Source organism: Larimichthys crocea, chromosome III (genome assembly GCF_000972845.2).
Source record: "Larimichthys crocea isolate SSNF chromosome III, L_crocea_2.0, whole genome shotgun sequence".
In the NCBI taxonomy this organism is placed as follows: Eukaryota; Metazoa; Chordata; class Actinopteri; family Sciaenidae; genus Larimichthys; species Larimichthys crocea.
Genome location: NC_040013.1, coordinates 51,680,467 through 51,702,743, shown reverse-complemented (window position 1 = coordinate 51,702,743; position 22,277 = coordinate 51,680,467). Strand labels below are relative to the sequence as shown.

Here is a 22,277-nt window from a genome sequence, read left to right as displayed (position 1 = left end):
TTTTTGGAGGGTGGGTTGCTGTGCTAAAAGCTGCAGCAGAGTGAGGGTGTGCACAGGTGTTGAGGTAAAATATCAGAATGTAGAAATACTGTCACTTTAAATCTTACCACAGTGAAAGTACATTACCGGCAAAATGTACTCTAGAAGTACTCACTCAATCGTCCCAGCAGTTTGTTTGAGGTGCTGCTTTTTAAATTTCTTTATGCTATCAGATTGTTTCCATCTACAAGAATGCATCATCTTATATATAAGCGCATTTCCCTCTGAAATCTAGTAAAAATGACAAATTACTGCTCTCTCCTCCTTCTGTGACAGATCCTTGCCTTTGGTCACACTCAACCTTTTGGAAACTTCAGAATGATTTACAAAAGGAAAGTCCTTGTACTAACCGCCATCAACCAGTGTACGAAAATGTTCCTTTTAAAAAAAAAAATAAAAAAAAAAAAATTAAAAAAAAGTCTGAACAAGTCAGTGCCATAACTCCGTTGCAGTACATGTCAAATTCAGCACTGGTGGTCTAACTGACAGTAAACAATGCTGAAATAACTTCACAGGAAACAGTGGAAAATGCAAACTGTTTATTTAAAACGTTGCTTGCCCAGGAACCAGCCTCAATCCACAGAAGATACCACTTCCTGCAAAGAAAGGAACAGTCATCCCACATGCATACTAAGATAAATTGGGAACCTGCTAATTTATGGAATTAAGGAGGTCCACCTCTGGATCATCTGTGTTTGGGGCTGGGGAAATTTGTGTACTTTGCGTGGTCTCTGCTTTGTTCTCCAGGTCAGTCATACTGGTTTCCTTAACTGCTGCGGGGCTAGCTCTCCTGCAGGAAAGGAAATACAAATATAGTGCTGTGCTACCTCCATATAGTTATCTATTGCAATATGTGGCAAACATTTAACTGTGTCTGTACAGACATTAAGTGTAGAGATTCACATCAGTTTTCCTAGAACTGGTAGTTGGCAGTCTGTCTTGATAGCATGTAACTCAATGCTGGAATCAATGGATTGATTGCTGTAAAGTTTTGTATTCATGACTCCCAGAGGATGAAGCTCAGCTGACTTTGGTGATCTGGTGACATTTCCTCCAGCACCACAATAATCCATTAAAGTTGAAACTTTGTATATGCTCTGAGAAGTACAGTTTGTGGTTTCTTTCTTAATTTAGTAATTCAGTTTTTTTGTTTGGTTCAAATGTGAGCATGCTAACTAAGATGTAGGCTAAACATTTTAAACATATTGCCAGATAGTTATACATGCTAATGTGCTAAGCTCAAATCCCGACTGCTGCCTAAGAGCCTCTCAGAGCCGCTAGTATGGCTGTAGACTCTTGGTTGACATCTTGTGAGAACATTTAAAATATTAGGCTACACACCATGTTTGAGTGTTGTGACAGGAAGGTTTCTTCTTATTAATTTCTTATAATTAGTAATCAGTCAAACCTTGTGTTGGCACTCTTCCTCCTCTTAACCACCACTGCCATCACAGCAATGACCACCATTCCTGCACAGAGGCCCGCGGCACCATAGACAAAAGGATTCTGCAAGGTCTTCAAGAGATGGTCTTGACAGGAATCGCCACTGTAGCCCAGTGAACACACACACGCAGTGTCTCCATTGATCACCACACAGCGTCCGTTGCCACTGCAGAGTTTCTGGCTGCACTCCTGGGTGTCCAAGTTCATCAGCTGACCGCCTACATTCAGGGTGTTGTTTGGGCTGGCGACCTCAGAGAGAGCAGGGAAAGAAGAGGGTGGAGTAGAGGAGCTGAGGGGTCTGGTGGGAGCATGGACCTTGGCTCCTGACCACTGCTTAAGTGTGACGCCTAAGAAAAGAGAATAGTTTCAACCAGAAGATCACATTTTAGTGCATCTTTGAGAACAGTTGAATTTAGGCAACTGGACTTTATTCTAGATCTGTGAAGACATTTGATGTGTCATCCAAAAGGCTTCTCCAGTTCAAGAACTGATGTACAACCAAGTCCAGTTGCCCGAAATTTACATCTTCTCAAAAGAAAAATAATGGACGACTGAGAACTTTCAGACTTCTCACTGCAACATGACATTTTCAGTTCTCATTGCTTAAAAAAAATAAAAGATGCATAAAGACTCACAGTTCTCATCTGAGTGGTCATAACAGTCAGTGTGCCCGTTACAGAACTTCTCAACAGGTTGGCATGAGAGTTGATCCAGACAGGGCCTGCTGCCATCTGGGCAGTGCTGCTCTGGGCTGCAGTGGGTGGCATTTACAAGGATGTGGTCATGTGCGCACTTGCATGTTCGACCTCCTGGGGTGGCGAGGCACAAGTGCTGGCAGTTGCCATTGTTTTCTGTGCACTGGTTGGAACCTTTGAAAAAAAGGGGATGAGTAAATGTAAGTCACCTGGCATTTATCACCTCACATTTGGAAGGCCTTCTAAAAAAAAAAAACAGCCAGGAGAAAAGTTACAGTGCGTGGTTCTTACATACCAGTCTGACTGGACTTGCTGAACGCCTTTAGGCTGACCACCTCTGTGCCGACCTCAAACCACAACTTGTTCTGCTGCTGCTCATCTCTATACCAGATCCTGGTCTTATCTTAGAGAGAGGGAACACAAATTAATATAGAAACATTAGAATTTAAGAGAACAGTCAAAAAGGTCAAGATATGAGTTGAAAACATTTTAACAATACTATCACACCAAATGGTTGTAGAACCCTGATCCCAACAAACGGCAGGATGTTGTGTATATTTACAGCAACTAAAATTCCCCATTTTTGTATTGTTTTCAGTTGAATATGGGTCAAAAAGAGTTGCAAATCATAGCCTTCTGTTTTTATGTTTAACACAGCATACCACACTTTTTTCAGCTATACTTTAGTCCATTTGTCATGTAGTCTTGTATTGTGCTACTGATTTATTAAAACAAATGCAGGACTAAAGTTTAAAGTTGATGATGAACAGCACCACCTCCTGGTTTTCACATAAGGCATCATTTTATTTAGTACATACTATATAGGCCATTACCACTGACAGTCATCCAGAGTAGTGCGTCATCGCTCAGAGCCACAGCAGCCAAGCCATCACCAGCTTTCAACTCTCTGTATCCTGAGCCGTCAAGCTGGACAGAGCTGACGGTCCCTAAACCTGGGAAAGAATCCAAGTGATGTTACTGCTTCTGAGCAACAAATTACAGACTTATTCCACAGTTTGACTTTTAATGCTTTAAAACACACGCTAGACAAAACAATACCAAACTCTCACCAGTGTCAACCCAGTAAATTGTATCCCCATTAGTGGAGAAGGCCAGAGATGTGGGCTGGACAGCATCCTTCCACACCACGCTCCGCCCAGCACCATCCATGTTGGCACACTCTACAGTAGCCACAGTACCTGTACCCTGCAGGCCCAGGTTAGTAAAACAAACTCTTCCCCTGGGAGGGTGGAGGGCGATGGACTTCACTCTACTTATACCTTCCTTTATGAGAACAGCGGTATGTGCAGCGGTAATGGAGGTGACCTGCAGACGGGGTTGTTTGTTGCTGCTCCAGTAGACGTTAAATGTTACCCAGTCCAGGGCCATGGCGGTGATTGTGTCTCCCAGGAGTTTTAGAAGCCGGCCCTGAGGAGACAAGTCAGAGTCCTTCAGTTTGAAGGAGCTGAGTGAAGTTGTGCCATCGTCCGTCAAGAACAGGGTGTGGTCATGTAGGCTGTAGTCCATGATGGCTGCTTCATTGACACTGGGCACCTGCAGGGCCAAGTGTTCAGGCCAGCCATTCAACTCGGCTGCTGTGTGTCTGGACTGCAAATAGATCTACAGAGATCGGGATTAAACACATTCATACAAATGAGTACATTTTCATACAGTGATAAATTGCAAGTTATGACCACCAGAAGTACAGCTGATGTTTTATGATCATGTTACGCAATAGACATTTAGAGTAATAGATTACATGCTTAGCACTTCCATGTTACTGCATCTGAGGCTTAAGGAATTGTTGCTTATAGTAGTATAATAGTTCCTCCTTTTGGGGGAATGTATGCTTAAATATGTAGCTGGATTAGTGAGTTTTATGTTTGCTTAAAGCTTTAGGTACTGATAAACTGTTTGTCTACCTAAGACATTTTGCTGAACTGGATAAGAAGATTCATGTCACTGATATTTCTAACTGTTCCTCTAAAATATATTCTGTTATAGCGAATTAATCCTAGAGTAACTATGCATTATGGTAAAACCTGGGTGACAGTGGAGGGAGACAGCATCAGCAGGAATGCAGAGTTGACCAGGCTGGAGCAAGTCAGGCCATTTTCAGCCAGTAAAAGCCCAGAGGGACACTTGCACACAGCCTTAGGTCCTGGGGCCAACACACACATATGGGAACAGTGCGTCTTCTCACAGAGGCCCTCAATACCCATCTGGAGCAACGGGTGGATGATCTACAAACAAGGCAAACACAAAAAAGTTGTAATGTTTTTATTTATTTTTTTTACTTTTTACTTTCATGTATGCTGATAACAAACGAAAATTGAAATTATGAATGTACAAAGTGCTAGACGTAATATTTCAAACAAGTACTTGCCATCAGCGATCTGCACATTTATATATAATTTGTCAAAACTTGTTCCAAAATAATGTCGTAATGGTGTTTAGGCAATTTAGCATGCTGCTATGAGCTTCTCAGACATGTGAAGACGTGTGATCCTGGTTTAGTTACAGTGTCTCCATTACACAATAGCAGATCCATTTCCACCTTTAATTCTGGACTTTAACTCACCTTGACGCCAAATGGCTGTCTCGGTCTTTTCAGGAGAACTTGGCGGTTTTTGCCAGAGATTTTATGAGCAGCCAGCACAACACGTTTTTTGGCATCAGACCAGTACAGGATGTCATTGAACACTGCCAGGGAGAATGGATTGGTCGTCTCTTTCATCTGCAGAATCTGAAAATGACATTTAGGCATGTGGCTTGGGGGTTCTCTGGTTTGTTAGGCTTTTGAGTTCTTACATGAAATGTTATCCATCTATGCTAGAATACATAGTGATAAGGAGGTCAGAAGGACCTTTTGTTGGTAGATTTAGTGTCGAACTTAATGTTTACAGTGGTGTAAAGTAGTTACAACAGGCCCCAGTGCAAGCTACCATATAACATGACCAATCATTGCATATCTGTAGATCATAAAAAAGTTTGAATAGTTTCGTTTATTTAGTTTTAGGCCCTCCAGCCCATGGGACTTTCAAGAGTCTGCAACAAACTTATAAATGTGTCTAAATAAATAAATAAATGGTTAGCATCTTTCAAAGCTTAGAAACAGGTCCAATACTAACAACTCCTGTGTCCCAAAATGATTTACCCGAATGTCATCTCCATCTAGTGTTGCAGATCCAATCGCCCTCAGCCTTTCATCTGTCCAGTAGACTCTGTCAGAGATTGTGTCGACAGCCACACCACCCGGCCAGCCCAGACTGGAGTTAACCACTGCTGTCCTCTCTGACCCGTCCATTCCAGCACGCTCTATCTTCACCACATTACCAATCTCTGTCCAGAACATCAGCCTGGCAGGAACAATTAAAGACTCTGAATACTGGTCTTAATTTTCAGAAACATTGTAGAATAGTTTGGAAGAGTGAAATAAAGTAATGCTCACCCTTTCTGTGGCAACAGTGCTAGCGAGCGAGGCTGATCCAGGTCTTCATCCAAGATGACACTGTGGTTCAGTGAATTCACAGTGGTTGTGGCCAGTCTGATAGCAACAATCTTGCTGTTTACTCCATCGATCCAGTACAGGTTCCTCCCAAGCCAGTCCACAGCTACAGAATCAGCTCTGACACCTGTGGAAACAAATGCTGTAACTTGTCCTGAGGAGGCATCCTTTACGCATGATAGTGTTGTCTGATAGATAAGATATGTAGACGTAAGACACCTACAATACTCCAACCACATCTGTAGTGCACCAACCTTTAATCAGAGTTCCTGTGGTCTTCTGGTCCAATGAGGACCACCTAATGCTCTCAGTGTCCAGACTGACCCAGAAGACCCTCTGCTCTCTCCAGTCATAGTCCAGGGAGAGGATGGCCTTCTTGGCAGAGGAGGACAACACATCCAGGCTGCCACTGCGTAGGCCCAACAAGAAGAGGTCTGTTTGGATTGACGCCAACAGGAAGGGTTCACCTGAGGATGACAAAGTTTCATAAAAATGGTCAAATGGAGTGGATGTATTTATTGAACCACAGTGCCCAACTGCTACTCAGACAGTATCTATAATAATTTCTGTCTCATGTCAATTCTTTCCAAACATGTGTGGCACCAATCTTCTCATCCAACTCTCAGCATGTTGGTTACTATATGAAAAATCCCCAAAGTTTCACTTTGTTTCTATAATGCTTCCTCTCCAGATACTGTATGGCCTTCATGTTTATTGTCTGCCAAAAGGACTTTACCGGTGATCTTGCACTGGCGTCCGTCTGCCTCGATTATGTAGCCGGGGTGACAGTCACATTGGTAAGAGCCTGGAGTGTTGTAGCACAGCTGACTGCACACCCCTGGACTCTCACACTCATCAATATCAGCACAGGTCAGTCCGTCTTCCATGAGCTTAAATCCTGCTGCACAGCGACATCGCTACACAGCAAGAATCAAGTATTAGTCAGAGACACTGCAACATTTAATTAGGATTAGAGGGTAAGCCATCATATAGTCATGATGCTCAACATACACATTTTTACATCGATTTGCAGGACACACATTTGCTCTAATTTGTTCACTTCAAGCACACAAAGTCTGAGTTGCAGGATGCTCACGGTTCCCTGTGGCGTGTTGTAGCAGTTCTGGGAACAGCGGCGGCTATCTGCCTCTGCACAGTTTATCCGACAACTGCCTCCCTCGTCTGAGCCGTCTGCACAGTTGGTAATGCCGTTGCACACCAGGGATGGATCCAGGCACTCCTGGCTGCCACACTGGAACTGGTGAGGGAGGCATGTTACCACCCCACCTGGTTTGTACACACACAATTTTTATGTTGAATACACAATTTTACAGGTATTGGGTTACATTTTGAGAAAAGTGAATACTGTAGACCCTAGAAATTTTTCATATCTCGATGGAACTGCAAGTAGTGACAGCGTTTTATTCTAAATTTCAGAGTGGATCCTGTTATTGCATATGAATTTTATAGTGAAACCAAGGTTAAATGTCAGTACATGTCGATTTAATGGGTTACCTGTGGAATGGCTTAACTTATATAAAATACCCTATTATGGGGCATTTTGACTTCATTTGATAGTACACAGACACTAAAACATAATGTGTAAATAAAGGAAAGATTATGTGCAATAAGTCCAAAGCTGGATTCAAACTGGAGATGTGGCAGTTACTAGGCTATGATGATGCCAAGTACAATTTCACAAATGCCTCCATCTGCTTCTGGGTTAAAAAAAAAAAAAAAAAAAAAAAAAAAACAAACACTCCTCACATTCAGTCTCGTCACTGCCATCATCACAGTCCTTCATGCCATCACACCTCCAGGCTGTAGGGATACACTCGGTCTTGGATTTACATGACCACTGGAACTCAGCGCAGTTCAGTGGAGCCAGAGGACAATCCTAAAGAGGAAGCACCACAACTTTTGGGGTTAAGTTTAAAGAGCATCAGACTAGCTGGCTTTAAACTCCTACGTTAGGGCATTTGCCCACTTGAACACACAAACCCTGCAAGCTTTATTAGCACTGTGCTGATGCTGACCTTCAAATGGCAGAGAGGTATGAGAAAGTGACAAAACACCACTCACCAACATCAGAAAGATTAACATGAAGATATGCTTTGTCATGCATTGCTCACAAACTTGGTGTGTTGCCTTCAACATTCACCTTCTCATCTGTGCCATCTTTGCAGTCCTGATCCCCGTCACAGATCCACTCCTGCACCAGACACTCCTTGCTCTTGGGGCAGCGGTGTTTGGTGGTACAGGCTGGTGCGTTGGTGCAGCTCTCCTCATCCGAGCGGTCCCAGCAGTCTGGGTGACCATCGCAACGCATTGTGGCCAACACACACTGGCCACTGGTACACTTAAAATCTGTGGCACTGCAGCCTTCATCTACTACACAGAGAGAGGGGTGGGAGGAGGCATAGAGCACAAAGGTGTCATTTACAAGCAGACATGAATACAGTCAGTAGATATTCCTTATCTGGTTCAATGACTGCATACCACAGTTTTTCTCATCGCTGCCGTCCCCGCAGTCTCTCTCCCCGTCACAGAGGAAGCTGTTTGGAATGCAGCGGCTTTTGTTATCACATTGGTGAGCGCAGCCCTCCATCTGCTTGGCACATCCCATTTCGTCAGAGCGGTCCTGACACTGAGACACACCGTCACACACCTGGCCCTGCTCTATGCACTTCTTTCCATGGGCACACTGGAACTGGTCTGCAGAGGACATGTGGTGGGGGTTATAATTGGGCTTCAAACTGTCAGTGTGTTCTCAGCTTTGATGGATTCAGCTGTCCTTCATAAATATTTCTGTAAACATAGCCCAACTACCTGGGCTCGCCTCCACAGTTACAGATATGCTATTTGTTTGTGTTCACTCGCTATGAATGATTGATATATTAACATACTTCTTTATAGTGACAATACAGTCCAATGTAACTTCAGACTCCTTCATGTCAGTATAAAGCCTTTGCAACATCAAGAAGCATCCTGTACATTGAATGTAAACAGAAGAAAGGTACTGATGCGCTAAAGCAAAGTTAAATGAATGCCAGCCACTAGATGGCAGTAAATCCATATTCTGAACACTTGGCTCAGGAGAATCACCAAATTACCCTTTGCACAGACTAGTGTGCATTCTTCCTCATCTGAGCCATCTCTGCAGTCTGCTTCTCCGTCACACTCGTGTTTGTAGAGGACACACTCCATGTCATCCTTGCAGGGTTTAGAGCCAAAAGGACACTTGATGGGAGTCGGTGAGACAACAGAGGCAAAAGGCAGAGACGTTGTACTGGTTCCTTCTTCCTTTTCATGCCCATCTTCCTCTTGGTCCTCTGACACAGATGCCAAATAAAATAAACTTTATGACTCAAGACTGCATGTTATGAAATTATTATGAAATATGGATGCGACCATCTCCTGTAAAAGATGTTTTCAAATCATTTTAACCCACCACAGTTGGCCTCGTCTGTGCCATCTATACAGTCCCTTTCTCCATCACAGAGGAGCTTTGGAGGCAAGCAGCGACTCTTGTTGTCACAGTGGTGAACACAGCCCTCAGTTTGCTTCATACACTGCAGTTCATCAGAGCGGTCCTGACAGTGAGGTACACCATCACACACCTGGTCCTTGTCTATACACTTTTTGCCATGGGCACACTGGAACTGATCTGTTTGGATGCAGGCATTTGAGTTATTGTTTTTGATCTGAACAAAATACAGCCCCTCTGTGCTTGCATTTAAATTACAATGCGTTTAATTGGTTGCCAAATAAAACACCTTGAAACTGGGACTTAAATAATGATGAGGAAAAGTTAGCCTAAACTAATGCAGCCCAATACCATCTTGCAATAAATACCACCTTCATTAGAGTTATGATGTTCAGTTTTTGAAGATAGAAAGAATAATTAACTTTATATATTATTTAATATAAACAGAGTGGACAAAACAGAAACTGTGAAAGAAAAACAGCACCACAAACTGCAGCCTCAAATAACAATGACACAACATTTTTTTTTTAATAAACTGGACCTTGTTTAAGCGTATTTAACGTTTTACAGAGTTTTGTTGCTTAAAACTAATAGTTCCCTGATGGAAACAGGTGTTTAAGGAAAGTAAGCCGATTGTGTTGCGTTGCATTTGATTCTACTAGCATGGGTGTGAACCGGACTTTGGTAAAAATGTGTCTGAAAGTTTAGCATCCATCTACAATTTCATCTTAATTAACAAAAGTCATTCATGCAGTTTGATGACTGTGTGCCTTGGCTTCATCCACTATGCACTTGTTTCATGAAACACTTAGGATGAAAGTTTTAATCCATAAAAAAAATCATCCTCTAGAATTTTAAATATGAAAATCACAAGAATAAACATCTGATTTTGATCCAATCACAGTCATTTTAATAATTTCATGAAACATGTATTTCATTTTTTAACACCTGATACAAATTTAAGTAGTCCTGACTAATCAGACTTCTATCAGATTATTCTTCAGTGAATCATTACTATAAAGCAAACATCTGATCCAGTAGGTCAAAGCCAAGCTCAGACAGCAGCAAGTTTTGAATTCTTTACCTTCACTGCATTCTGATGCACAGTCCTCTTCATCTGAACCATCCTTGCAGTCAGGCTCTCCATCACACACATAGTTGTAGAGGACACACTCTGAGCCATCACTGCATGGTTTATTGCCCACAGCACACTTCAAAGGACTGCTTCCAGCTGAAACAACTGTTTGGATCGAGTTCGCAGAAAAGGACAAATTCACTCTCTGCTGGTGAATTCTAATTCCTAAAGTCTAAATAAGGATATTTTTGTAAGACGGTGTAAAAAGCAGTTTTGGTACATTTGGCTCACCTTGCGAGAACCCTGACAACTGCAATAAGACTGCACAAAGAAACAAACGTCCACCCATTGCCACACTAGATAAAACGGAGCAAATGCTGTCAAGTGTAGCATTTTATAAAGATACCAGGTGTGGCCAGTCAACTCGCAGCCTAATTAAACACCTGAGTGAGGGGAGGAGCTATGGCTTCTTGTCGCCCTTGTAGTTTAACTATTTATTTACGATATCATTAATGAAATCTAATCTATACTCTTACTGGACACCTTTGATGAGAAATAGCTACGTGATTTTGTGATTTTTGAGTATTTTGTTCAAATATAAACAATGACACGTCCTGTAAAAATGCTGATTAATGCTGAAAGAAATGTTTTTTTTGCTTCCAAACCTCACGGAATGATAAATAAAAACCCATGCTGTCAAATAGATAGATAGATTTATTTTTTCCCAATCATTTTTATTTGTATTTCTATTTTTTCCAAACAGTTTTATTTTTTTTATTTCTCTATTTTTCCCATCAGTTTTATTTTTTCTATTTTTCATTTATCTTTTTTCCCAATCAGTTTTATTTTTATTTCTATAGTTTTATCATCAGTGTTTTTTATTTTATATTTCTTTTTTCCCCAATCATTTTTTTTGTATTATTATTATTATTTCTCTATTTTTCCCATCAGTTTTATTTATTTATTTATTTTTCTTTTCCCAATCAGTTTTATTTTTATTTCTATATTTTTACCATCAGTTTTATTCATTTATTTCTCTTTTTTCCCAATCAGTTTTATTTTTATTTCTATAGTTTTATCATCAGTGTTTTTTATTTTATATTTCTTTTTTCGCCCCAAATCAATTTTTTTGTATTATTTATTTTCTCTATTTTTACCATCATTTTTATTATTTATTTATTTTTCTCTTTTCCCAATCATTTTATTTTTATTTCTCTTTTTTATCATCAGTTTTTTTATTTTATATTTCTCTTTTCCCGATCAATTTATTATTATTATTATTATTATTATATATTATATTATTATATTATTATTATATTTCTCTAGTTGCTCCCTCCCCATCAGTTTCATAATAGGAGGGCTTAAGAGCTTTCACGTAGCCATCAAGTTTGTTTTGTTGTTCCGGTCTACCTAACTAGCAGCCTAGCCTCAGTAGCACTGTAGCAGCTTGAGGAGGAGAGCGCACAAGCCGAGTCACAATTAGCTGCAGTGCAACGCAGTCCAGGCAGTTTTTATGTCAACAGGGTGTTTAGAGGGCTGTGCGCATCCTTTTCTCCAGAAAGCGGAGCTTTGAACTTTAAAACTGGGGTAACTATTGAAATGCTTTGAGCTGTTTGCAGCCTGCTGTGTGTTTTGTTGGAGAGATGTCGGTCCGTTAGCCAGCGGGAGCTCAGTTTGGAAGAGTTCGTCCAAGATGCTAACTCATTTTTTTTGGTGCCGTGTCTTTATTTTTAGTAAAAGTCACAAACATCCAATAGTTGCGTCGAAATAAAACATTCCAACGTTTAGCTTCATAAAGTGTTTTTTCATCTCATTAGGTTAATGATACGCTGGGTTTATTTGACAAGCTGACGGCTTGACTGTTGCGCACCGGAGCTTTTTTCGTGGATCACAACAAAAGGATTTTTGATAACAAGCTGGCAGCTAGCTGACTGAAGCTAACGTTAGCTGACCGAGCTAGATGATGACTTCTCCATGAATTGCCTCTGGTCTCCTCGGCCACGTTAACTTTAGTTGTTCGCTTCTCGTTTTTAGACTATTGGATGTATTTCGCTGTTCAACACGCAGCAGGCTAACGCTAGTTAACTTATTGTTGTGATTTGAAGCAGGCCCCCCCCCACATACACACACACCAGGTAGCTAGCAGCCGGCCTTCCCGAGCCAGAGACTGTTTTTATGGGTTTCTAACACACGGTGAACGCTGTGAAACGTCCACATTCATTTTCTGACGCCGACTGTGTGATTCATTGTGTTTATCAGTAGCCGGTCGTGAGTGGCTCCGTGCACGGACTGCGACAGGACGAGGCACACCCCGAGTGTTAACTTTACAAGTTTGCAGGCTAGTTAGCTCGGGTGTCGAGCAGCTAACGTCAAGAGGACATCTCTGCTTGTTCAGATCCTTAACTTCACACAACAGGCTGCTATATAACGTTAACAATGCTGCTACCAACACAGCATTTCTGTTTTGTTCATTATTCAGAGTTTCATTGAGTAAAACCGGCGTTTTTTTAATTGTTTTGATTGATTTTTCTGCACCATGTTTTGTTTCTAACACTCTACTTTGTGTGTGACTTTCTCCCAAGGTGTCCATCTCTTTTGACTATACCCAGCTAGCACTGGCTTCCACCCTGTGGCTCACTGGTCACTAGAGGGGGCCCCCACAGTCAGAGCAAGGGCCCAAAACTCTAGCTCTAGGTCCCCCTCTGTCTGTGTGTGTGTGTGAGAGAGAGAGAGAGCGCTTGCGTTGAGTCCTTACGGAGACTTGACTCGGCTTGTCCAAGCTAAGATGTCCTCTATCTTGCCGTTCACCCCTCCTGTGGTGAAGAGGCTGCTGGGCTGGAAGAAGTCGACCAGCGGCCCGGGCGGAGCGGGCGGCGGGGAGCAGAACGGGCAAGAGGAGAAGTGGTGTGAGAAGGCTGTGAAGAGCTTAGTGAAGAAGCTGAAGAAGACAGGCCAGCTAGATGAGCTGGAGAAAGCTATCACCACACAGAACTGCAACACCAAGTGTGTCACCATCCCCAGGTACACTGCCAGACTGCTGTTCAAACTGCTGCTGCTGTGTGTGCATAGAGACATTTGCTTAGCAGATGCTGATTTTTTTCCGGACATAGTCGATAATAAACTAAATGGCTCCTTTTTTAAAGTTGAGACGAAAATCATATCAGTGTTTGTTTACATCTGTACTTACAGTTAGACAGTTTGTATCGCTGTCACAGGCAGAGAGACATCCAGAGGGTCAGGGATGATGTTCTCTTTATCAGCCAGCCGGCCTTGATGGCCCAGACTCACGTTCAGTGGGAACACTGTGTTAACCGTCATTCCTTACTGATGTGCCGCCAAGTACCACGTCACATGTTTGTATGACTATAGATAGCGGGGCTGGTTGTTATTGCCTGAGAATTGTTCAGGCTGCGCCGTTATGTTTGTAGAGATGCAGTGGCTGGATCAGTGTAAATAAAAATAATGTTGCATAAGAGAATTGGACCAGGTGCGGATATCCACAAAAGAGCGGGTGGGTTACGAACCACCAGCCATACTTAGGTTAGTTGGTACATAGTGATTGGGGAAGCTTTTGGCAGGTGCCCATTTGATTTGGATTGATTCTACTCTAAATACCTAGTTTCCTGCAGTAAAAATAGCTGTTAGGATGTTAGGATGAAGCCGATGTGGCCAGTGGACTGCACAGAAGTTTGTTTCCGGCTCTGTCATGAAGCAGACAATTGCAATTTTGGTAGATGAGATCCCACTATAGCTTAAATGTAGTGCCTGTTGTGTATTTGTAGCATTTACCATGTAGAGGTTATTGTCCTGTTCTTCAGAAGCAACTTCTCTCATTTGTCCTCATTTCTTCCAAGTTTTTATTTCTCAGTTTTTGGACACTCTTGTGAATGTTTAGAGAAAAGAAAATTGCACCCCCCCCCCTTCAAGGTCTGCTCTGCCGTTTTTTTTTTTTTTTCCTCCCCTTTTTTGGTGCCATTGTGTGTCTTCAGTGTTTGTTTGAATCTCCAGATAAGTTCAGAGTTATTTTCAGTGTTTGATACAATGCCACACTGTTGAAGAATGCTCTTTGTCTCACCCATTGTGTGTCAGCAGATTCCATTTTAGTTTTGTTTTTTTTCTTTCCCCCTCGTTAATTCTGTCAAAAAGGCTTCTCTTATTTGAAGTTCCCATCTTTCATTTCCACAGCTGAAAATGACTTTGATGTCTTTATTTTGCCATAAATTCTAATAAAAGAGGCCTTTTAATGTTCACATTACCCATACTGATATTTCTGAATGAGCCATGTCCCATGTTTATCTTTTGTTTTTTGTTTTTGTTTTGTTGTTTTCTCTGTGCACAGCAATTGCTCTGAAATATGGGGACTGAGTACACCAAATACGATAGAACAGTGGGATACATCAGGCCTATACAGCTACCCTGACCAAACCAGGTGACTATTCTCAACTATTGTATGGTGTTGCACACAACTTTGATGCAGGAGAGTTGTCATTACAATGTTGGAGGTGACAGACATTGAGAACATCTTTGTTTCTCATTCTCGCCACCGCTCAATCCTTTCCATCTCCATTTCCCTCCCCTACCTGGCCATATTATGTGTCATCCCCCCCTCTCCCCTGTGTATCTTTCACCCATCTCACCACCATCTCTTATTTGGTGTTCAACCAGATCACTGGATGGCCGTCTGCAGGTCTCCCACAGGAAGGGGCTTCCCCATGTTATCTACTGCCGTTTGTGGCGATGGCCAGACCTCCATAGCCACCACGAGCTGCGTGCCATCGAGGCCTGTGAGTATGCCTTCCACCTAAAAAAGGATGAGGTCTGCATCAACCCCTACCACTACCAGAGGGTGGAGACCCCAGGTGAGACTCAGTCCACTGGACATTTGTTACCTATAGCATGCACATCTTTTTGTACTTGTGTGTCTGATTGTGTAACTCTCCCTCGCAAAGCTCTGCTGAAACAGTTGCCTTTGGTTAACTAAGCAACCAAATCTTTGTACCGATATTTATGGGGACTATTTTGGCCTCAGAGTAACAAACGTAAGAAACAGAAACTACTTCCTCACCCTTATTTTGAAAAATGCACTCATTTGCTTTCAGTTAAAATAATCATATTTTATAAGTCTTTTGTTTTGTTTGATTTAACAGTCATCCACTCAGAACATTTCTTTACGGTCATTATTTCAAAGCCATCTGTCTCCTTTTTGACAGAGGACAGACTTGTATTTGAATCAAATTGAAAAGGTTCCCATCTTACCCTGTTAAACTTTCTCGTTCTAGCTCTGCTTTAAAGTTTCTTTGCTTACATACCAGAGTAGTCTGGACTAAGAACACAACTAAGTTATCAGTTACTTTTCTAAATCCACATGAACCACTCTTCACAGGAACATGAATTAGATCCACCAGACAAAATCATGACTGGTGTGTTAACTGCATGCCACATTAATCAGAGCACATACAACCAGATTGCCCCCTCAGTTAGCGTATGATGAGTAGCATCTTAAAGGCTGGTTTTTATATGGAGTCTGCCTCAGTGGACACAGAACAAAAACGGCATCACAGATCTGTTTGAACTGAATATTCTCTTTAGCGCTGCTGAAACTACAGAATCTATCAGCACGTTAGTGTGTTGTTCACTACCTGGAGTTTTGTGGTCATCTTCAGGTTGTGGATAATCCTCAGAAGGTTCACATGTTTGTGAACAGATTATATGCAGCAGATATAACATGTAATCAGTGAACTTTCCAGGTGCTCATAGGCAAATATTTTGTTACCATTGGACAGAGCCAGGTTAGCTGTTTTCTCCTGTTTCCAATCTTTATGCTAAGTTAACTGACTGTTGGCTGTAGCATTAAACATAGTATTTAACAAACAGATGTGAGAGTGGTGTCCATCTTTACATCTAACTTCAGCCGGGGTAGCATAAAAGTGCATTCTCCAAAATGTCGAAGTGGTCCGTAAAGAGTTTGAGGGGTGGCCAGGGTTAAAATCTGCAGTGAAACCCGCCTTAACAAGCCATTATCAATTGTAATATTTCAGTTTAAGCTCCACTGGGGAGTTCTAGTGTTTCATCATTGTCTTGTTGCTGTTGCAAAGATTTTTCCACAGCAATAAGACTCATTTCGAAGTGCTTGTTCATTCGTTTCCATTTAAACTGTCCACAAAAGAATTGACAACAACTTTTGGAGAAGCAGATGAACTGATAAACGGAGTCTTAACTCGCTCTCTTCTGCCCCTTTTACCCAACCCTGTAGTGCTGCCTCCTGTTCTTGTGCCAAGACACTCAGATATCCTGCCAGAGCTGCCACCTCTGGATGACTACACTCATTCCATACCCGAGAACACAAACTTTCCCGCAGGAATCGAACCTCCAAACAACTATATACCAGGTGAGTTTATCTGCACTGGGTGGGCGTGACTCTATTTGAGTAACTCGCTGAGGCGTTCCATAATGTGTTAATGAAATCTGATGTAGATATCTTTCTAGACTGTATTGCATAATATATAGTTTTTATATGCTAAGTTTTGGTCTTTTTTTTCACAGTGATATTGTATTAATAAAAGAGGAATGTGTGATTCTTTGAATTTCCTTTGCTTCACTGTTTACACCAGTTGTGATTTTAGTAACAAAGGCATCATTTCATTTGAACAGAAACGCCTCCACCAGGCTACATCAGCGAGGATGGGGAGGCAAGCGATCAACAGATGAATCAAAGTATGGACACAGGTACACTAGACTAGCACCTCCTTCTCCTTTCCTCATGAGTCTGCCTCACTCCCCAACCAGGTCAAAGTCAAATGCATGTTTTCATGGAATAATTAAAGGATTCATACGCAGGACTTAAAGTTCTCGTGCACCATGTCTGATCTTAGGCACAGAGCAGTCTTTTTCTCATACGTGATAAACAGTCAGCAACACAACAGTTGACAATATTTAGAGTAGAGCCTGATAATAAAGTAAGATCACTGTAAAGCTTTATCCTTGAACAGATGTGTTATCTGTGTTTTATAGATCAAACATTTTGAATGAGATGCAAATACTGATTTTGACCTGGTCTGATTCTGAACCTAGCCTGGTCCAAAACATGGTATAAATACACATTCTATAGTATGTGTAGATCAGTTTTATGTTATGGTAGCATCACATCACCCAAGACTATATAATTTTGATCATACATCTTTGATCTGGTCCACATGTTCTGTTGTCCTATCGATGACTTCATGTTTTCTTCATCAGGTTCTCCAGCAGAGCTCTCCCCCAGCACTCTCTCTCCTGTCAATCACAGCATGGGTAAGATGCAAATCCTTCCCACCTGAAACAATGCAGAACAAACAGACATATTGTTACATTAAACCTAGTTAGAGTAATATTACTGTATGTGTACACAGACATGTTTCCATTAGCAACATTAGACGATTAGTGTTGTGTCTAAAAACTGAGACGTGTTCTTCTTCTGTAGACCTGCAGCCGGTGACTTACTCGGAGCCAGCCTTCTGGTGCTCTATAGCCTACTATGAGCTGAACCAGCGCGTGGGGGAGACGTTCCACGCCTCTCAGCCCTCGCTGACAGTGGACGGATTCACAGATCCATCAAACTCGGAGCGTTTCTGCCTGGGCCTGTTGTCTAATGTCAACAGGAACGCCACTGTGGAGATGACGCGAAGGCACATAGGTAAGACGCAGCTTCAGGTAGTGTGTTTAGTCTCGTACAGTAACACAAGTTATTCAAGTCCAATATCTTGTTGTACTTTGGCTCTGTTCAGAATGTGAAGCAGGTCGTCCACACAGTTGGAGGTTCAATCCCAAGCTGCCTGGCATGCTAGCCATTGGCATGTGTTTGCGTGTGTGAATAAGAAGCGTGATATAAATGTAGCCATTTCCCATGTACTTGATGAGCAATTGGATTGTGCCTGTTTGTGTTTTACAGGAAGAGGAGTTAGACTGTACTACATTGGAGGGGAGGTATTTGCTGAGTGCCTGAGTGATAGTGCCATCTTTGTCCAGAGTCCAAACTGCAACCAGCGGTATGGCTGGCATCCAGCAACAGTGTGTAAAATTCCTCCAGGTAAGATGCTGAAGATACAGGTGACTTCTGTGGATGAATGTATGGAGCTCTTTGCATGTAAATGAAGATGCGGACGGCAGCTGTAATCAGTCTGGAATCATTTCAGTTGCGAAGGAGTCACAGCTTTGTTTCACAGCGTGTCTCAAGCCACAATCCACTTCTCCGCCACTCATCTGTAGTTCTAGTCTAAATTGTGTTCATCATGTGACTGGAGTGCCTGTTTTTTGTTCCTTCCAGGTTGTAATCTAAAAATATTCAACAACCAGGAATTTGCAGCCTTGCTGGCTCAGTCGGTCAACCAGGGCTTTGAAGCTGTCTACCAGCTCACCAGGATGTGCACCATCCGCATGAGCTTTGTCAAAGGCTGGGGAGCAGAGTACAGGTGAGCACTGCACATCAACCCTATAATCCAACTGCATTTTTAATTCCAAATATTCAGGTATGGAGTGAAGAGGCTATGTCAGCACAGCCCAGACATTAAAGTGTGTGTGTGTGTGTTTCCAGGCGACAGACTGTCACAAGCACTCCTTGCTGGATCGAGCTGCATTTGAACGGTCCCTTGCAGTGGCTGGACAAGGTTCTGACCCAGATGGGTTCCCCTTCTGCACGCTGCTCCAGTATGTCCTAAACAGCTAAAGGAAACGCCCCCAAAAAATCGCAACCCATTACATGATCATTAAATTCTAAACTTGTGAGTCCTTTCATGAAAAAAAAAAATGGAAACCCCACAGAATGAATTTTCTGTAACATTCTTCATAGTATTTGTGGCCCAGTTCCACATCCCTCTTTTAACTGTACACACACAAAAGAACAAATGCACTCACTCACACACAGATGCACACACACACACACACACACACACATACAGACTTTTCAGTAAAGAATTTGGCACTTTGTTACCCATCTATGTGATGCACCTTGTTAAATTGCTTTTCCCCAAATCCTTAATATTAGATCTATTTGTGGTACAAATAAAATGTATATTGGTTTTTAGTCCAGGAAGTAGGGGAAATACCAAAAATATCTGTGAATAGTTTCTCAGTATTGAAGATTGCTTGTATGAATAACACGAGTTTGAATGCTAAATTGATTTTTAGTTCCAGCCCACCCCAACCATTGTTCTGAACCTAAGTTTACTTTTCTCTGGGAAACTTGGCCCCATCTTTTTTTTTTTAGGGGGAGGAGGCTCAGTGAAGAGACGATGGTCTTGGTGGCCTTTCTTCTCTGAAGGAAACGCCACAATGTGTTTATGAAATTTGATTGAATTGACATTGTAACGCTCGACATGTGTCGTTATAAGACACACTTCGTAATGGACAAATAGTAATAGTAATTCAAAACTACCCAAACAAACTGCATGCTCGATCTGGCTGTAGTTTATTTCTTTGTCATTATATGGCACTCTACGTGTCCTTGGTTTGGTTGATTTACATCCCCACTGAACAGCCTGGTTATGGAAGCTAACAGCCAGGCCATGCAAGGTGCACTGGGCAGGGACCAGAGAATATCAGCAGTTATCAAAAGCTTTTTTTTTCTCTCTCTCTCTTTTGACACGACACTGGGAGTCCTGGGGCTCTCCGAGGTGAAGCATTAAACATCTCACCAGGAGAAATTGAAGGTTTCAATGAATTCATTGTGTTTTTAGCCTATATCCCCATTGTTTTGCTACTTTTTTGTATTCTCATGTATTTTTATATATAAATATACTTAAAATTTTCTGTCGTTCACTTTTTATTAAAGTAATATTTTCAAGACCACAGCTGTTTCTAAAGTGACATGGAGGGCATTGATCATTCCTTCGTTTGACCCAAAAGGTTCCACATGACGTGTAGCCTCTTTCTATCCTTTTGTTTTTCCAAAGAAATCTGGTGCATTTAAAGTACACAAAACAACAGATTTGCCTGACACCCCAAATCTACTTTCCTGTCATGGATTTAATGATTCCAGAGGCATGTAAAACTTTGTAATGGCCATTCATACGTTCATCTCTTGACTCTTGACTTTTTGTTTTGTTTTGTTTTTTGAACAACACACGTGACCTCTTGTAGCCTTTTGGTGCTTAGTCAAGCGGGTTAAGGTCAACAAGATATAATTGGCTTTTTCAAATGTTACAGAAACATGGAGGGAGAGCCTTTTCTTCCATGTGAGAAGAGCGAATGTGCCTGCACACTGGGACATTCTGTGTTAATGTGTGTATTGTATTTGTTCTGTCTATAAAATACAGTATGTACAACAAGATTTACTAGCTTAAACTCTGCCATTATTGTCATTACGTGGCTGTTGCGAGTTTAACATGTCCCCCCCCTCCCTTCTTTTTGATGTAAATGTGTTTACCATATGGCACTAGTGATTGTACTTTAAGTGCACCTAGTGAAGTTTGGATTTGGGGAACTGAACCATGTGTTAGGGTCCCGTGTTACAACAACAACAACATATGAATGTGAAAAAATACATGACACAAACTGACGTGGACCAGACGTACATATACATAACAGTAGTACAGTGTGTGTATTTAACAGTAATCTTTTTTGCAAAGCAGTCAGTACAGTAGATGTCGCAGTTGTTTTACCAGTAGAGGGCGGTATTGATAGAGCAGTTCTTTTTTTTTTTTCCTTCTTTTTTTGTTTGTTTCTTTTTTTTCTGACCATAAGCTTCTCAGGCGTGTGGCATATTATGCAGACTTCATAAAACACTAATAAAGATTTTTATTCTCATGATTCTGTCTGTTATGTCTGTTTCTTTCTTATAGATGTTTTTTTATTCAATGAAATTTTAACCATCAGACCTCATCTTGTGTTAAATGGTAGCTGACGATATCTATACTTTAGAAGCAGTGCATGAAAGTACACACCTTCTCATTCGATTGTTTTTGTTTTCTGTATTGAAGATGAACACTGGAGACATTAAAATTATGAAACAACACACATGGAATGATGTGATGTTTTATATTTTGGACCTTTTGAATCAGGCTTAAATTTACTGCAAAGAAACCACTACTGAGATCATATTGCATATCATACGTACTGTACTTGAGTATAACATTTAAAATTCTGACTGTGTTATTTTTGTACTTAAGAATTCTACTAGTTACATTACAGAGGCAAAGAGTTAATAGTTGCTGATTCAGATTTTACATAAAAAACCTACAATTAGCCTATAAAACACAATGTATTTCTCACACCTTAATCTACTCAACAGTATGTAAATACTAAATGTAACTGAGTACATTTACTCATTGTAAACTGTACTGGAGTGTAATTTAGAGGTTTTAGATTGTTTCCATTTTAACTGTACTGTATACTTTTACTACATTTCAGGGTAAAATATTGTATGCTGCTCAAAAAAATTAAAGGAACACGTTTTAATTAGTAAGCATATGGCATCAAGTCAGTTCAACTTCTGGGATATTGATCTGGTCAGGTAAGTAGCTGGGGGGGTTGTCATATCATTTTCATCTGTTTTGGTGTTAATGAAATTAACAACAGGTACACGAGAGGGACAACAATGAGATGACCCCCAAAACAGGAATGGTTTTACAGATGGAGGTTGCTGACATTTTTTCCCTCTTCATCTTTTCTGACCAACTTCTCATCAGTTTTGCATTTGGCTAGGGTCAGTGTCACTACTGGTAGCATGGTGCGGTACCTGGACCCTACAGAGGTTGCACAGGTAGTCCAACTCCTCCACGGTGGGACATCAATATGGGCCATTGCCAGAAGGCTTGCTGTGTCTCCCAGCACAGTCTCAAGAGCATGGAGGAGATTCCAGGAGATGGTCAGTTAATCTAGGAGACCTGGACAGGGCCGTAGAAGGTCGTTAACCCATCAGTAGGACCAGTATCTGCTCCTTTGTGCAAGGAGTAACAGGATGAGCACTGCCAGAGCCCTACAAAAGACCTACAGGAGGCCACTGGTGTGAATGTCTCTGACCAAATAATCAGAAACAAACTTCATGAGGGTGGCCTG

The 22,277-nt window shown here is 41.5% G+C and overlaps 2 protein-coding genes across 7 annotated transcripts; one reads left to right on the top strand and one right to left on the bottom strand.

The window, feature by feature from the left end:
- Positions 1 to 563: 563 nt before the first annotated feature.
- On the bottom strand, positions 564 to 10,675 carry lrp13 (low-density lipoprotein receptor related-protein 13). Of its 4 annotated transcripts, none has more exons than XM_019264406.2 (21): positions 10,539 to 10,675; positions 10,257 to 10,412; positions 9,137 to 9,352; positions 8,799 to 9,017; positions 8,185 to 8,400; positions 7,847 to 8,076; positions 7,453 to 7,582; positions 6,782 to 6,972; positions 6,422 to 6,602; positions 5,940 to 6,152; positions 5,629 to 5,812; positions 5,335 to 5,536; positions 4,759 to 4,923; positions 4,220 to 4,420; positions 3,248 to 3,797; positions 2,996 to 3,130; positions 2,473 to 2,580; positions 2,118 to 2,351; positions 1,448 to 1,829; positions 718 to 829; positions 564 to 635 (listed from the first exon to the last, which is right to left on the bottom strand). In XM_019264406.2, the coding sequence occupies exons 1-21, from the start codon at positions 10,594 to 10,596 to the stop codon at positions 612 to 614; spliced, it is 4,107 nt and encodes a 1,368-aa protein (XP_019119951.1). In that variant the 5' UTR covers positions 10,597 to 10,675; the 3' UTR covers positions 564 to 611. The 4 variants fall into 4 exon arrangements, with proteins under 4 accessions (XP_019119951.1, XP_019119952.1, XP_027134288.1 ...); XM_019264407.2 differs by having other exon boundaries at positions 3,011 to 3,130; XM_027278487.1 differs by lacking the exons at positions 8,799 to 9,017; positions 9,137 to 9,352.
- Positions 10,676 to 11,625: 950 nt separating this feature from the next.
- On the top strand, positions 11,626 to 21,029 carry LOC104924990 (mothers against decapentaplegic homolog 2). Of its 3 annotated transcripts, none has more exons than XM_010738495.3 (11): positions 11,626 to 11,834; positions 12,830 to 13,268; positions 14,587 to 14,676; positions 14,913 to 15,106; positions 16,501 to 16,635; positions 16,899 to 16,961; positions 17,484 to 17,537; positions 17,707 to 17,919; positions 18,175 to 18,312; positions 18,550 to 18,694; positions 18,817 to 21,029. In XM_010738495.3, exons 2-11 carry the CDS (start codon positions 13,033 to 13,035, stop codon positions 18,938 to 18,940), a joined length of 1,392 nt encoding a protein of 463 aa, XP_010736797.1. In that variant the 5' UTR covers positions 11,626 to 11,834; positions 12,830 to 13,032; the 3' UTR covers positions 18,941 to 21,029. The 3 variants fall into 3 exon arrangements, with proteins under 3 accessions (XP_010736797.1, XP_010736795.1, XP_027133551.1); XM_010738493.3 differs by having other exon boundaries at positions 11,627 to 11,834; positions 16,899 to 16,973; XM_027277750.1 differs by lacking the exon at positions 11,626 to 11,834 and adding an exon at positions 11,896 to 12,382 and having other exon boundaries at positions 16,899 to 16,973.
- Positions 21,030 to 22,277: the final 1,248 nt, after the last annotated feature.

Bases quoted from the DNA above. Each gene is read 5' to 3' on its own strand.
- lrp13 (XM_019264406.2), bottom strand. From the start codon at position 10,596: ATGGGTGGACGTTTGTTTCTTTGTGCAGTCTTATTGCAGTTGTCAGGG. The intron at 9,018-9,136 runs GTGGGTTAAAAT...CATCTGTGTCAG, and splicing joins CACAGACGAGGCCAACTGTG to AGGACCAAGAGGAAGATGGG. The intron at 636-717 runs GTGGACCTCCTT...CTTTCTTTGCAG, and splicing joins CAAACACAGATGATCCAGAG to GAAGTGGTATCTTCTGTGGA.
- LOC104924990 (XM_010738493.3), top strand. From the start codon at position 13,033: ATGTCCTCTATCTTGCCGTTCACCCCTCCTGTGGTGAAGAGGCTGCTG. The intron at 13,269-14,586 runs GTACACTGCCAG...CTCTGTGCACAG, and splicing joins AAGTGTGTCACCATCCCCAG to CAATTGCTCTGAAATATGGG. The intron at 18,313-18,549 runs GTAAGATGCTGA...TGTTCCTTCCAG, and splicing joins AGTGTGTAAAATTCCTCCAG to GTTGTAATCTAAAAATATTC.